Source organism: Ursus americanus, chromosome 14 (assembly GCF_024610735.1).
Source record: "Ursus americanus isolate L20-20 chromosome 14, mUrsAme1.1.p, whole genome shotgun sequence".
Taxonomy (NCBI): Eukaryota; Metazoa; Chordata; class Mammalia; order Carnivora; family Ursidae; genus Ursus; species Ursus americanus.
In genome coordinates this window covers 56,095,220-56,111,342 of record NC_142140.1, presented here as the reverse complement: position 1 = coordinate 56,111,342, position 16,123 = coordinate 56,095,220, and the positions used below count along the sequence as shown (strand labels likewise).

Below are 16,123 nucleotides of genomic sequence, written 5' to 3'. Positions count from 1 at the left end.
AGCGTCCCAGGCTCTGAAAGTCCCCTGATATCCCACAGGGAGAGACCTCGCTCATGAGCCTTCATAGACATGCCCTGTCCTGCTCCTCAATGAGCCTCTGCCTGTCTGGCCTCCTTTCCGGGGGCCTCTGCTCCTTGTTCTCCACCCTTCTCTGGGCTGCCCCCTGCTTCCAATGAGCTCCTCTCTCTCTTAGCCCAGCCAGAGCCCGACTCATGCCTTCCCTCAGGCAGCAGGAGGTGCTCGAGAGAGAGTGGGTATCCCCCAACCTGAAACCCAAATGTCCAAGCCTGGACTCTTGGGTACAAGTAATAAAGCTGAAAATGGGGAGCCAATTAAAGCAAGGCCATGGGACAAAGTCCAGCCACCAGGACCAGCGCCTGCAAGGGGACGCCAGGCCATACACTGGGGCCAGGTCTGAACCTCCAGACTGTCTGCAGCACGGGGCTCAGCAGCCACAGCTGGGGGGTAGATGAGGTGGGGCGCATTTGGGGGTTGGAGGACCCCCGCCTTTGCAGAGCAAGCACAGTTTTCAGTGTGAAGGTGCACGGGGGTCCCCAGTGGATGAGAGCCCCCAGTGGTACCCCTACGTGCTTGCTGGCCCAGGACATCTGTGTGTGTTTCTCATCCTGGGCCCCTGCCAGGCGATGGTGAGCAACCCCCACTCCCTGGGCCTGCAGGCCGTCATCTATGAGGCCGGCTACACTTACGACGGGAACGTCAAACACAGACTGGTGAGCTGCGCCCCTGCCCCAGCCCCAGGCGCGTGTGATGAAGGGCACAGCCTGAATGGCGCCCAGCCAGCTCCGGGATCCTTCAGGCGCTCCACGGCCTGATCTTCCTCCCCCCTTGCTTCCCTGCACACAGCGGGTAAGGCGCTGGAGAATCCCGAGAGGGCACAGCCCTGCCCCTCCCCCCAGGCAGGCAGCAGTTGCCCAGACTAGTGAGGTCATTAAGCTGTCACAGGGGATAAGCACAGAAGCCATGGCAGAGAGCCTAACACAGCCCTGTGGAAATGTGGGTGGTTGGGTAAAATGAGGTATCAGGAGGGGGATGAACTAGGGGGACCAGGAGGGACTTGGCCAAATAGGAGTCTGGGGGATCCGTAGGGCCAAGCCAGGCCACATGGTTGCACTATTGGTTTTGCGCTTGACCCCGGAAGCCTAGGGTGGAGTTGGGAGGTTTCGATGGGAAGGGGCAAGGCATCAGTCTGCCACAACAGAGCCTTTGACCAGTCCTTGCCACCTTCTAAAGAAGAGGGGAACAAAGTCACCCCTCACGAGGTCCCCCAGACAAAGGCAGCAAGGAAATGCAGGAGCTTGGGGTGGTCATTTCCATGAGCTTCTAGAAGCCTCTCGCCAGTTGGACAATTAGAATCGGGGGGGGGCTAGACACTTTCCCAGCTCCCCTTCCCAAGGTCCCGTCCTACCTCCATCTCCCCTGATCCCCGTCTGTGCGCGGCCCCAGGCTGTCCCACTGTCGCAAATGTGCCCATTTGCTCTTGATTCCACAGAACATTTCCCTGAGGCAGCAGCACCACTGGGGCAGAGCCGACCCCAATTTCACCTCCAGGTATGTGACCAGAGTGGGGGAAGGGTGGCCCAGGCTATCTATGGGGTTCCCTTAACAGGATCTGGGAACACAGGGCCAAGATCCAGACTTAGCCCCTCCAAAGAAGGTAAGGCCAGAATGATTGAAAACACTTTCTAGGTGGTGGGTTCCTCAAAAAATTAAGCCTAGAATTACTATATGATTCAGCAACCCCAGTTCTAGGTCTACACCCGAAAGAATGGGAAGCAGGGACTCAAACAGACACTTGCACACCCACGTTCACAGCAGCATGATTCGCAGTCACCAAAACGTGGAAGCCAGCCCCATGTCCACACACAGATGAGTGCACGAACACAGTGGGGTCCGTCCACGCAATGGGAAATGAGCCTTAGAAAGGAAGAGATCCTGACACCTGCCACAACGTGGACAAACCTTGAGGACACAGTGCCCAGTGAAAGAAGCCAGTCACAGAAGAACACATCCTGCAGGATTCCACTCCCGGGAGGTCCCCAGAGTATATATTTCAACAGCAGGTTTTAATTCTAGATCTAGCATTTTGTACCACGGTATGGTATAACTGAAATTTGCTAAGAAAGTAGAAGTTAAATATTCTCACCACCCCCCAAACAAAGGTAGATATGTAAGATGATGGATGTGTTAATTAACTCCATGCTTACAGCAAATAATTACATTGTGTACCTTAATGATCTTATAATTTATTTATCAGTTATACCTCAGTAAAGCTGAAAAACATTAATGAAAAGTAAAAAAAAAAGTACGTTGAATGTTATTAATATAGAATATATGTCCCTCTCTCACACGTATGCTGAATTTATTTAAAAATCACTCAATTTTTGTATGTACTTGGCCATTAGAAACATCAATCAGGATCTCCCAGGAGAGATTTTCAGACCACATGTGCAGACTTTAATCCGACAAAACTAGAATTGAACGGCCAGAAAGCAAAACCAGTAATAAAAAGCCCCTTTTCTTGGAAATTAAGAGACACTTTTCTAAATAACCCTTGAATCTTAGAATCCATGGAACACAGCTAAAAGATACTCAGAGGAAAATGTGTACCCTGAGCACTTTTATTACTAGGGGGAAAGATGGACTAAGGATGCACGAACTAAATATTTAACTTAAAGAACTAGGGGAACCACAAAAAGAAGGGAATTAACAATGATACCATCTGAAATATATTAAACAGAGGGCAAAAGACAGTATCAAGTCACAATGAGACATAGGCTGGTTCTTCAGAAGACCAGTACACTAGGTGAGACCCCGCAAATCTAACAAAGGAGGAGAGAGAGAGAATTGAAATGAACATTGGGAATGGAAAATGAAAAGTATGGACACAGAACCTGTGAAAAGAATAATGGGAGGGACTTCCTCAAACTAAAAAGCTCCTTCGCATTGAAGGAAACCATCGACAAAGTGAAAAGGCGACCTGCTGACTGGGAGAAGATACTGGGACTGATCTCCACACTATGAAAAGAACACACACCACTAAATAACAAAAACAACATCCGATTAAAAAATGGGCAGAAGATATGAATAGACACTTTTCCAGAGAAGACATCCAGATGGCCAACGGTACATGAAAAGACACTCAACGTCACTGATCATCAGGGAAATACAAATCAAAACCGCCTCACACCTGTCAGAAAGGCTAAAATCAACAATACAGGAAACAACAGGTGTTGGCGAGGATGCAGAGAAAGGGGAGCCCTCTTGCACCGTGGGGATGCAAACTGGTGCAGCCACTCTGGAAAACAGTATGGAGTTTTCTCCAAAAGTTAAACGTAGACCCACCATACAATCTAGTAATTCCACTTCTGGATATTTATTTGAAGAAAACAAAAACATTAATTCAAAAAGGTACATGCACCCCTATGTTTATAGCAGCATTAATTAGAGTAGCCGAATTATGGAAGCAATCTAAGTGTCCCTCTGTGGAGGGATGGGCAAAAAAGATGGGGTATATATGTACGATGGCATATTACTCAGCCCTAAGAGGAATGCAATCTTGCCATCTGTGATGACATGGATGGATCTTGAGGGCATGATACTAAGTGAAATAAGTCAGACAGAGAGAGACAAATATCATATGACTTCACTTACATGTGAAATCTAAAAAACAAAACAAATGAACAAATAAAACAAAACAAAACCAGACTCATAGATGCAGAGAAAGACTGATGGTAGCCAGAGGAGAGGGGGGTTGGAGGGTGGGCAAAACAGGTGAAGGGGATCAAGAGGTACAAACTACCCATTAAAAAATAAATAAGTCACGGGGATGTAATGTACAGCATGGGGAATATAGTCAATAATATTGTACTTTGTATGGTGACAGTGACAGATGGTAACTAGGATTATGATGGTGATCATTTTGCAATGTATAGAAACCTCAAATAACTATGTCATACACCTGAAATAAATACGGTATTGTATTTCAATTATGCTTCAGTGAAAAACAGAATAAGAAAACATTATATGTAGCTTGGAGATAATGAAATTGGGTGTCAGATGTTGTTTTCAATAAGTTATTATATGTAAATTAACAAAACTGACTCAAGAAGAGGTAGACACTCAAGGGAGGGTGGGGCCACCATGTGTGAGCAGACGTTCTCGGTCACTATCCTGGAACAAATGGCTGAGGGGATGGATGAACAGACAGATGAATGGACAGATGGACAAATGGAGGGATGGATGGATAATGAATGGATGGATGGATGGATGGATGGATGGATGGATGCATAAATAAATTGATGGGTCTGTGATTATTTTTAACACTGGCGCAATTTTTTTTTAAGATTTTTTTTTTTAATTTGAGAGAGAGAGAGAGAGTGCATGAGCAAGGGGGAGGAGGCAGAGGGAGAGGGAGAAGCAGACTCCCCACTGAGCAGAGAGCCTGACATGGGGCTTGATCCTAGGACCTTGAGATCATGACCTGAGCCAAAGGCAGACACATAACCATCTGAGCCACCCAGGCGCCCCAACGCTGATGCTATTTGTGAAACAGGTATGAAATACCACACATTCCTGTTGCCTTGCAGCATAAAGAGACCCACAGGATCTACCATCACTCTGGACATAGCCAACAAGGAAATTTCGTGTGTGGACCTCAAGCCGCTGGTATGTCCCAAATTTTTGCTGTCCCATATTCTTTGTTGTTAGTGTTAAGAATAATGGCAGTGTGGGGAGTATGGCACCTGGGGGGCTCAGTTGGTTAAGCGTCTGACTCTTGGTTTCAGCTCAGGTCTTGTTCTCAGGGTCGTGAGTTCAAGCCCCGCTTTGGGCTCCACGCTGGGTGTGGAGCCCACTTAAAAAAAATAAAAGAAAAAAATAAAAGAATAATGGCAGTGGGCCTCATCTGTCTTTTCCTTGAGGGCTGGCTGAGCCCATGCCCAGGGTCTGAAAATGAAGGTGATCCCGTCCCAATTGCCAGGGTCACTCCCTTTCCTCCTGACAGCATCCCCCAGGGCTGCCCCTGATGACTCACCGTCCTCGGAGGAGATGCATGCATGGAAGTCTCATTCCTTGTTGGATATCCCCAGAACAGGTCTCACCAACTCTGGTAACAGCATTTCTTGGTGCTCCAACACAACGGAAAACAATATACATCCACACGGAAACCTGTACACAAGTATTCATAGGGGCATTATTCCTAATAGTCAAAAGGTAGAAGCAACCCAGATGTCTACAGATGGGTGAATTAATAAACACAATAGGGCCCATCCTCACACTGGAATATAATCCAGCCTTAAAAGAAAGGACATCCTGACACCCGCCACGACGTGGCCAGACCCTGAGGACACTGGGCTCAGCGAGAGGAGCCAGACCCAGAAGGACACATCCCGCAGGACCCCACTCCCAGGAGGTCCCCAGGAGTCCCATCCACACAGACAGAGAGGAGGTGGTGGGATCCAGGGTTGGGGCAGGGAGTGGGGAGTCCGTGCTTCCCGGGAACAGAGTCTCCAGGTGGGGGAGATGGAAAGTTCTGGAGACGGAGGGTGGGGTTGGCTGCACGACTGTGTGAGTGTGCTTCATGCCGCGGGGCTGTGCACTTAGAGATGGTTAATATGGTGAGTTTCATGTTGTATATTCTATACCACAGTTTTTGTAAAATTGATACAAATCTTGGATTCTGTTCCATGGTAAATCCGGGTTCGCCTTAACATAAAGCTCTTTTTCAAACACCAAAAGTTTCTCTTATGCTTCTTAGACTCCTTTTCGTATCTCTGAGGATGCCACCGTACCCCAGGTTGAGAAGCATGTCCCTAAGACTCTCAGGCTCACCCCAAATAGCTTTTTCTCTTTTCTCCTTTCTGTTTGTTTATTGAAGCCCATTCATTCATTCGTTTGTTCATTCATTCATTCATTCTCCTCCCCTGTCTTCTATATGCCAAGTATTATCCTGCATTTATAAATTGGTTTCTGGTTAGAGCTAAGACGTAGGCCGGTGATGGGAGGCGCTTAGGCTTACCCCATAGCTCTGGTGGGCTCTTAGGGCTTGAGCTCCAGGGGCCAAGCCTGGCTGCAGTGACTCCCAGGAGCCTGGGTCATCGTGTCAGGATCCGGGCACATCATGTCCAGTCTCTCCTGGGTGTGACTTTTTGCTGGGGCTGGGCCATCAGTGGCTCTCACCGACCCAGGTCAGCATCCCTGCCTCTCTCCTCCGCAGACAGCGCTCATTTCCGTGGGTTGCGACCAGGAGAAAAAGATCGTCATTCAGAAGTAAGTGTGCTGCTGTCAGGGTGAGGGGTGGGGACGGACAAGCGTGGTCACAACTGCTTCACGATGGTTGAAGTCAGGGGACGTTATTCTGTCTACTTTTGTGTATATTTGACATTTCCATAATAAATAGTCAAATAAGGACTACGAACGGGTTAAGTTGGTGTTTCTGGCACAGTGACCTCCCCTCGTTTATCAATTGGTGACGCTTACCTTTTTTCCTGTTCCCTAATCTGTTTGTGTGTTCTCTTTTCTTTTATGAGTCCCTGAAGTCTTCATTTTGGTTAAAATTGCTGAGGGTTTTTAGTTTTAATTGGTTGCGGAAATTTTGGGGAACTTGGCCTCCACTATCCATAGTTACTCCCAGGGAATGCAGCCATGAGAATCCAATTTAAAAAAGAAAAAAGCCAGAAGATCGGCCAAACTGCCATCCTTTTCCCATTCAGGCAGTGGTGTGCTGATAACTGTGTTAACAATTGGTTCTGGGTGGAGGCCCTGAATCCAAGCACGGCCCAATTCCTGTGGTGTGAATCCGCCCGCCCCGTCGATTTTTAAGCACGAACGCTGGCCGGCAAAATTCCAGAACATTTAACGCTTGGCTCTAGGATTAGTCGGGGCTAGCTTCAGTGCCCCACAGCTCAAGGGCAACAATAAACTCAGGCGATGATTTTACCACATTTCCCGCAAATGGAAACATTTTGTTGAATCAATAAATTATATATTTAGGACATGTGTGCAGGATACAGTTTTTAAACAATATACAAAGAGCTTCTGCCAGAAAGAGAGTGGGGTAAGATATTTGCCACATGTGTAACCAACAAAGGACTTGCATCCAGACTTTATAAAGAATTCCTACAACTTAATAATTTTTTAAAAAGACATTTTTTTTAAAAAGGGCAAAAGTCTTGAACAGGCACTTCTGAAAAAGAAACAAGAAAGAAATCCACATGGCTGGTAAACATGAAAAAGTGCTGGAAAGGTGGCCAACCTCACTTAAAAGGGAAAAGAAAATGAAAACTTTTCTTAGAGGCCATTATTCACCCACCAGCGTGGGAAAATTTACAGAGCGTGGCCAATGCAGCGTGGCAAGTGCTGGTCAGCGTGGGGAGCCCCTGGTGGCCTCCAGAACGCACTGACGTCGCTGGTAGGTAGATGCGTTTTTCAGCTGCTTTAGAAAGCACATCTTTGACCCAGCAATTCCAATCATGCGCTTGGACATTGGCAAGGTTCCAGAATGTTCTCAGCAGTATTATTCCTAATAGCTGCCAGCTGGAAGCAAGCCAGCTTGAATCCATCGACAAGAGGATGGACGGACAGGTGCGGTGGCTGCATGCAACAGACGACCCCAGCCGTGAAAACCACGGAGGCAGAATTGCCTGGACGGGTTGTACAAACAAGGATGTGGAACAGAAGGTGCAAAAAACACACAACATGATTCTAGTCTTTAAAACCCCAAATCAGGCAGAAATACACCACGTTGCCTAAGGAGGCATGCCCGGATGGTGACACCACAAAGAAAATCCAGGAAATGATTGTCTCAAGAGTCCAGACACCCAGCGCCTAGGTCTGGGCCTCTGACAATCATTCTCCCACAGGAATTTGGGCTCCTTGGAGATTCTGGGCAGGGAAAATGCAAGCCGAGCCTGGAAGTAAGACAGGTCTCAAAAATGAAGCCAGCGGGGGTATACGTGTCCAAGGGAAGAATTCGAGATTCTTTGGGTGCTGCATGGGGGCAGGGAGCTTCTCACCACCTTTTGTCGCTCACAGCGAAATCTCAGCCTGTCACCACGGCATCCTCGACCCCGTGGGCCTTCAGGACAATTACAGCTACGTCATCGAGAGGTGAGCCTGACATTTCCCTTCAGGGCATTCCTCCCGTGACTGCCCCCCGGGCGCCAAAGGCAAATCGGAAATCATTTTTAGATTGATATCTGGACAGTAGGGAATCTGAGGTGCGGAGGGGACAGGTGGGGGGGGCCGGGTCTGCAGGGAGCCAGTGCGATGTGGCAGGGCCCCCGGCCCAGGCCTGCCCACCTACCAGGCTACCCTTCCGCCATCTTGCCAGCCTCCCACCTGCTCTTGGATCCTGAGCACCTGCTCACCTGAGCAAGCAGAGGTAGCCAGACACCGTCAGCCAAGGCAGGAGGGGGTGAGGGCCAGGGTGACCCTCTGTGCATGCGGCTGGTCCCGAGTGCCACCGAGCAGGCATGGGGTGAGACTTGGCCCTTCTTGGCACCCAGGCACAGGGAGCCTCCGACCCCCAGCATAGGAACACACACACCACGGCCCCTCAGATACAAGCCCCCACCCCACCTGTCTCTGCCTAGGGAAGCCTACGACCCCAACTTCCAGGGGCAGAAGGCCAGTGAGGATCTGGTGGTGGACTACCAGTACGAGAAGCTGGGCTGCCCCCACCTCGTCTACTACAACACCCCGTGGAAGCCCGTGGTGGAACTGTAAGACCCCAGGAGGGCCCTTCACGCACCCCATTACCTCCGATAGCACTCCCTCCTCCCTGCTGCCTTCCCCACCCCTCTCTGCACAACCAGGGCCCCTCCCGGCCCTGCCCCTGCTGTGCCCTCGCCATGCAATGCCTGTTTTCTTTTTTTTTTTTTTAAGATTTATTTATTTTAGAGAGAGAGAGAGCGCGTACAAGTGGGGGAGGGGCAGAGGAGAGAGAATCTCAAGCAGACTCTGCACTGAGCGTGGGAACCCGACACAGGGCTCGATCTCATGAGATCGTGACCTGAGCCGAAAGCAAGGGTCGGACCCCCAACTGACTGAGCCACCCAGGCGCCCCCTCTTCCTGCAATGTCTTACCTCACGCAGCCATAACAAAATATCACCGACTAGGGGCTTAGATGACAGACGCTGATTTTCTCACGGTCCTGGAGGCCGGAGGTCCAAGGTCAGAGTGCCGGCAGGGCTGGTTTCACCGAGGCTCCCTCCTTGGCTTACGGGCGACCACCTTCTGCCTGTGTCCTCCGGTGGCGGAGGGAGCGAGCACAGCCATGCTTCTCCCCCCCTCCCGTGGGATCAGGGCCCACCCTTACAACCTCACTCAGCCTCAGCCACCTCTTTAAAGGCCCCAAGTCCAAACACAGTCATATGGGGAGCTAGGGCTTCCCCACGGGAGTCTGGGGACGCGGCTTAGCCCACGGCTCTCATTTTGCTCCCCCATCCGTGGACTCTGCTGCCTTCCTTCGTCACAGCCCCTGCACACCCACCATGCGTGGCTTCTGCACTGTCGTGGGTGGTCGACCCGTGGGGGCCAGAACCACACCACCCCAGGGGGAGCTACCTCCCTGAAGCCCCAGACCGGCCCCGCCCGGTGGAAAAGCTCCATCCTTCCGCGCGCCCAGTCGGAGTGCTCCGAGTGTGGCCGGTGCACCTGAGGAACTGGCTTTTTCCATTTTACTTAATGATGATTGTTTTAAACAAGCACGTGTCGGCCAGCGGCTCAGCTCTGTGCCCTGCAGACCATCTGAGTCAGTGGCAGTGGGCGGACTTCACGGTGGCAGGAACCCGCTTACACTTGAAAACAGGCAGGGTCATTAGGACGTCCTGTCTCAGCTCCCCATGGCCCTAATCCCATGTGCCGGCGAGACTGTGGGCAGGGCACACAGGACCGAGCCCCAAACTCAGGGCGGCCATATGGGGGGATGCAAGCCCAGAAGGAAAGAGACCAGTCAGAGGAGGGGCATAAGCAGGAGACCAGTCAGAGGAGGGGCATAAGCAGGAGACCACAAACTGCCCCCAAAACGATGATTTTAGAACAACCCAAATCAACAGCCCTAAATATATCCCTTTGGAATGGTGGCAGATGTCATCAGAGAGGTGTCAGAGGACAAGTGTGAAGAGTTTTATTTGTGTATTGGTTTACTTGCTTGTTAACTAATTCATCCATTTCTTTACAAGTGATAGTGTTTGGCCATAGACCCTCCCATCAGTTTCTTCCAGTCTCTGCTTCGCAGAGAGACCTTGTAGCCACCCGGCAGGAGACAGGGCCCGTGCCCCCCAGCTCCCCACCCTCCCTTGTCCCACCTGCTGCTGCTTCCCTCCACCAAGTGTCAGCCTGGTGAGGTGGGGGGGCACCCCGTTCCTTGCTGCCGCTGCCGCCCCCAGCACAGCCTCAGCACACCTCGGGACTGCCGCATCCCCGCCCCTTGCAGCCCAGTCCTACACCTGTGTCCTAGGTGGCGGGAAGGAAAGTTCCAGGAGGTTATCAAGGCAGAGTTCGTCCTGCTGGAGGTGCACGGGCTGTTCACGTACACGTACTCCCTGACAGCCCAGACGGCGCTCTGCCGAGCCCAGCCCCAGAATTGGACCTCCATCATGGAGAACGCCGGCGACAAGTGGCCCTTCGCCTGGGACCGAGAGGTAGCGTTCCCTCTTTTTCCAAAACAGGTCCGAACAATGCGCTGTTGGCCAGCGGTCAGACGGGTCTGACTGGTCATGCTGGGGTGTGTTGGGGGGGCTGTCTCAGTGCACGGGGGGCTGCTGTAACAGCATACGCTGGATGGCTTATGACAGTAGGCATTTATGTCTCGTGCTGCTGGAGGCTGGGAGTCCCAGTTCAAGGCTCGCTGACCACTGTCCTCTCCGCACGTCTTCACAGGGCAGAAGGCATAAAGGCAATCATCCCATTCATGGGAGCCCCACCCTCATGACCTGAGCCCCCCCCCATCATCTGTGGGGTAGGGTTCAGCGTAGGGATGGGGGGGGACACAAGCCTTCAGTCCACAGAAAGGGGGTGGGGGGTGGAATGCACACGATGACCCCTGGGGCCCTGGGGCTGCATCTGGGAGTGTGAGGCTAGCAAGTCCTTCGGGAATCTTTCCCACCAGAGCTGGCCAAACAATCGGGGATGTCAGCACCAAGGCGCTGGGCCTTGGTGGGGGGGGGGGGGGAATTCTCATAATGCGCAAAATTCCAGAACCATCCAAATGCCTATCACTACTGAGGCTGATTAAATTCATGGTCTCTCTGGCCGCGGGAGCGTTTCTATAGTGCACACGGGTTCGTACGCAACGGAGAAATAAGGGCATGGTGTCCGTGTAAGGAAGAGCTCCCGCGGGGCCTCCTTCGAGCCTTCTGGCGGACAGGTTGTGGCTATTCAGTCTCTCAAAGCCAAGGGCGCGGACGCGACGCAACGCAGCGCAGCAACGCCGCCAATAGGTGGCGCTCGCTCCCCACACCTGAAGCCGATCCCGGGCGCAGACACTTGGCTCCTGTATTTGCGCTTCCTTTCCCAGCCGGCACCTTCCAAGCTTTCTCACGCTCCCTCTGTCTGAGTTTGATCATTTATTTTGTTACTGACGATGCGCTTACTTTTTTTTTTCCCCCACTCTGAGGTGAAATTCACCTAAACTATAACCAACCCTTTTAAAGTTGCACGCGTTTGCTGCGCAAGCCCCACGTCCCTGATCTTTTTTTTTTAAGAGAAAGCCACATATATGTGATTTGCGTTTATTATTTTCCGACTGTGTCCATAAGGAGTATGCATTCTTCTTGTTAGTGCTGTCATTCAAAGTAGCATGCGAGCATGCGTTTAGGAGATTGTCCCAGTACTTCCCCCCGCCCGCCCATCAGTCCCAGTGAGTGGCAATTTGTAGGATGTGAAGGTTTTTCTATCATGGAGCCACAATGCCTGGATTTTCAGCACAGTCACTGGATGGGCTGTTCGACGGCCACTCAGCCACTGAAACCCACAAAGTGGAGTTAGCTACGTCAATATATACGGGGCTTTAGGCTAAGCAACTGTCTCCTTTGTTCGTTTCACATGGTCTGTATATGACCCAGCTTTTTAATTTTTTTTACTCCCAGAGCCTTTTTTTTTTTTTTTAAGTAGGCTCCATGCCCAGCCTGGAGCCCAGCATAGTGCTTGAACTCACAACCCTGAGATCAAGACCTGAGCTGAAACCAAGAGTCGGATGCTTAACTGACTGAGCCACCCAGGCGCACCCTGAAGGATTTTTTTTTTTTTAAGTAAGCTCCACACCCAGCGTGGGGCTCAAACTCATGACTCTGGGATCAAGAGTCGCATGCTCTACTGAGTGACCTAGTCAGGTGCCCCACACCCCTTTTAAAAATTAAGGATTTGTAAACGTGTTTTCAATTGGGGTAAAATACGCACAACATAAAAGGTACCACTGTGAGCATTTTAAGCGGCACAAAGCACACTCAGGCCATCGTGCAGCCACCCCACCCTCCATCTCCAGAACGTTCCGTCTCTCCACACGGAGACTCTGTCCCCAGGAAGCACGGACTCCACCCCCTGCCCCTGCCCTGGCCCCCACCAGCTCCTCCCTGTCTGTGTGGACGGGACTCCTCTGGGGACCTCCTGGGGGTGGGGTCCTGCGGGATGTGTCCTTCTGGGTCTGGCTGCTCTCGCTGAGCCCGGTGTCCTCGGGGTCCGTCCACATCGTGGCTGGTGTCAGGGTCCCTACCTTTTTAAGGCTGAATGACATTCCACTGGATGGACGGACACCATTCATTCTCCTGTCAGTGGACACTGGAATTGTCCACATCTTGGGCAGTGTGGCTAATTAATGCTGCTATGAACACAGATACGCAAACATCTCCTTGAGACCCTCACTTCAGTTCTCCAGTGTCTCTTCTTAGAAGCGCACTAATCTCTCCCTCAGGACCTCATCCAAACCTAATTACCTCCTAGAAGCCCCACCTCCAAATTCCAACCCTTTGTGGGCTACGGTTTCAACATATGAATGTGGGGGGGGGCACGTTCAATGCCTAACGGGCACAACAACAGGGCCTGGTGCGGGACTGGATGATGCGGGAGGAGAAGGGAAGCGTCAAGCCTTGCCGTCGTTTCCAGCTTGAACACGTGGGCGGACCCCGGGGCCATTTCCATCACAGGGATGAAGCAGGCAGCGGAAGGGAATGCAGCGCTCTAGCGGCATGCGGGAAACTCAGAGGTGCCACAGAGGAGCCCAGTGGCTAGCGAAACCCAGGGAGACGCCAGAGGACAAGTCGGGGCTGGCGTGGGTTTGAGAACCAGCTCTGTTGGTGTGCTGACTTAAGGTTGTGTCTGCCAAGGAAGCCAGGGGAAGGAGCAGAGCGGCTGGAGGGCTGTGCTGGCGGGGGCGGGGGGGGGGGCTCCTCAGCAGGGTTGTCTCTCGCAGTTCTGCACCTCAGACCCGAGGCAGGGACTTCCAGCTGGCGGGTCCAAGAAGATTCTGTCCTGTGCGGGGCTTCTGTTAGCCCAGAGCTGGGTTGTCCATGTGCTTTTTCTCTCCCCAGCACGGTAGCCTGGGCTCCTTTACAACAATGGCCTCGGGGTTCCAAGGGCGGAAGGTTCCAGACTCCCGAAGTCCCAGACCCAGGACCCTCACGCGTTCTACTGGTCAGAAGCAGGTTGCAGAGCCCACCAGACCCCACCTCCTGATAGGAAGAGCTGTGTCTACGCAGGGGAGGAGGCATAGAGAGCAGCTGCCTCTTAAGGTCACGTGACCGTGCTGCACGGGGTGGGTGCTCCCAGGTGCCTCAGCCGCTGTCCCACTGAGGGGCGTGGGCCATTTCCAGTCTCACTTCCATCCACCCGCGTGCGTCCCTTGTCCTGTGGAGCTGCCTGCAGGCAGGGAAGGGCTGGCTGGGTTATAGGCTACACACACGTGCAATCTGGGCAGATACCACGAAGGTCCCCTCCGTGGGCTGTTGCCACAAGCCTCCCACCACGCACCTGCCTCCACGGCACACCAGCAGGTGTACCATCCCAGCACGAACTTGTCCATTTCTGTGCACCTGCCTCCCGCTGGGGGCCGGGTTCCGTGTCTTTTCCTGTTTGAGGGCCACCTTCGCTTCTTTGTCCTGTGGTTCGTGTTCACAGCCTGTGCCCCTGTTCCTACTGGGATTTCAGATGCTCCTTGCTTTTCAAGAGCTCTTTATAGAGCTGAGAGATTAACCAACCCTTTGTTGCAGTACAGTTTGTAAATGCCTCCCTCGGATTGTCTTTGATGTCTTTGGGGTTTTTGCTGATGCCCTGCAAAAGGAGCCCTTCATTTTTTTATATTGCTGGGCTCACCATCATTTTGACTTTCTTGCTTTTCCATTTTTTCCTGTTTACAAGGCCAGCCCCTCTCCCTTCTGGGTCCACCAGCAAATAAGGCAGAAGAGCAAAGTATTGGGCTCAGGGAGGCAGCATGATGTGCTGGTTAAAGGCCAGCAGTTGAGTTCTAGGATATTCCCCCTTTGTGTGAAATCCTGGGATCTGGAGACGGGGCAGAGAAGCTGCTGCCACCACCTGACCACTTCCTGACGCCACGACCGTATTCGGTGGCCGCACCAGCAAGAAGCCCCAGGAAACTGGCTCTGTCTCCTCTCGACCTTCAGATTTCCCGGGTGTATCAGTTAACTAGGGCTCCCATAACAAAACCACCCCGCGCCGGGCAGCTTCAACGCCAGGGACAGATCCTTTCCTGGTTCTAGAGGCCCGACGTCTGAGATCGAGGTGTTGGCAAGGTTGGCTTCTTCTGAGAGTGAGCGAGAATCTGTTCCAGGCTCTCCCGGCCTCTGGTGGTTTGCTGGTCATCGCTGGCATTCTTTGGCTTGTAGACCTACACCCCACTTTCTGCTTCTGTCTATACGCAATGTTCTCCCTGGGCACGTGTGTCAAATTTCCCCTTTTTATAAGGACACGAGACCTATTGGATCAAGGCACCCTAACGACCTCATTTTAGCTGGGTCACCTGAAAAAAACCCGATCTCTGAATAAGGTCACATTTTGAGGCCCTGGGGATTAGGACTCCAGCCTATGACTGGCTGTGGGTTCGGGGGGACGCCTCGGCCCATAACACCAAGAGTACTTGAAACTGTCACGTCTGCTTCACACCCGGACTCAGGGCTGTGAGGGATTCTGGCGAGCAGAGCGGCTAAGCCTGCAGTCCCTGCAGCGTGGGAAGGCCCAGACACCGGAGGGCAGGATAAAGGCTGAACAGCCACCCACAGTGTCCCGCGCGAAGGTCACGAGCCACCTGCCCACCAGGCGCTTGACCCTGGGCTCACCCCCCCTCCCATGGGTGTTTGGTGAGAAGTGTTGCAGGTTGGGCCCTGCATGCAGTGGGGGTGCATTTGTGGGCCTGGCACGGCCCAGCCCAGCCCCCGGAGCCAGTGGGCATGCCTCTGTCCTCCCCAGAACTACGTGAGCTGCCACGACCCCGACAACGATGTCCCCTTGAGATGGCCAAATGTCCCGTATCAGATCTTGGGAGGTCCGACGGCAAACAAGGTCATTTTTGACCAAAGGAATGGAATCTACGTCTTCTACGTCTCTATCGTGGATCCATACTACAGGTGAGCCGGGGTGGATCGCCCTGTGCCAGGCTTCTTGGGGGATGGCTGGCTCTCCTGGGGCAGGTCACACACACGCAAGGGACCCACTTTTCTCCCTCCCCTTGGCGGGTCCTGCATAAGCGTCAATTTTCCCAGCAGCCCAGACTCTCCCTGGGAAGAGTGATAGTTTAAGTTCTAGCTGACATTTGTTCACTCACTAAATGAGTCCTCATTCCAAGTCCATGCTGGGTGCTGGGGAAACAGCAATGGCCCGCAGCCGCATCCCTCTCAAGCCCCATCTCATTGGTGGTGGGCATGAGCAACTCTTAAATCTCCAGGGATCTTGCAAGCCAATTGTCTTTCCCTTGGTAGCCTGAAATCAGCCACGGCGGGAGAATTTACACCATGGGATTCGGCACACCCTACAAATTCAGCCTTTCCCCTTAGAGCTGGTAGTTGAATATTTACCACCCATGTGTGCAAAGAGGCTTCTAGGTGTGCTGGCCTAGATTACCAACATCTCCCACTGTGGGGGTGCGTATGGGAC

General features: G+C 52.3%; 1 protein-coding gene across 2 annotated transcripts in view; it reads left to right on the top strand.

The window, feature by feature from the left end:
• CATSPERD (catsper channel auxiliary subunit delta) overlaps positions 1–16,123 on the top strand; it is a 47,684-nt gene that overhangs the window by 30,486 nt on the left and 1,075 nt on the right. For both annotated transcript variants that reach the window (XM_087867358.1, XM_087867360.1), the window contains 8 exons: positions 642–731; positions 1,511–1,569; positions 4,608–4,686; positions 6,236–6,288; positions 8,053–8,127; positions 8,613–8,741; positions 10,482–10,665; positions 15,440–15,597. In XM_087867358.1, the coding sequence (XP_087723484.1) occupies positions 642–731; positions 1,511–1,569; positions 4,608–4,686; positions 6,236–6,288; positions 8,053–8,127; positions 8,613–8,741; positions 10,482–10,665; positions 15,440–15,597 (827 nt within the window). The remainder of the gene's footprint in view (positions 1–641; positions 732–1,510; positions 1,570–4,607; positions 4,687–6,235; positions 6,289–8,052; positions 8,128–8,612; positions 8,742–10,481; positions 10,666–15,439; positions 15,598–16,123) is intronic.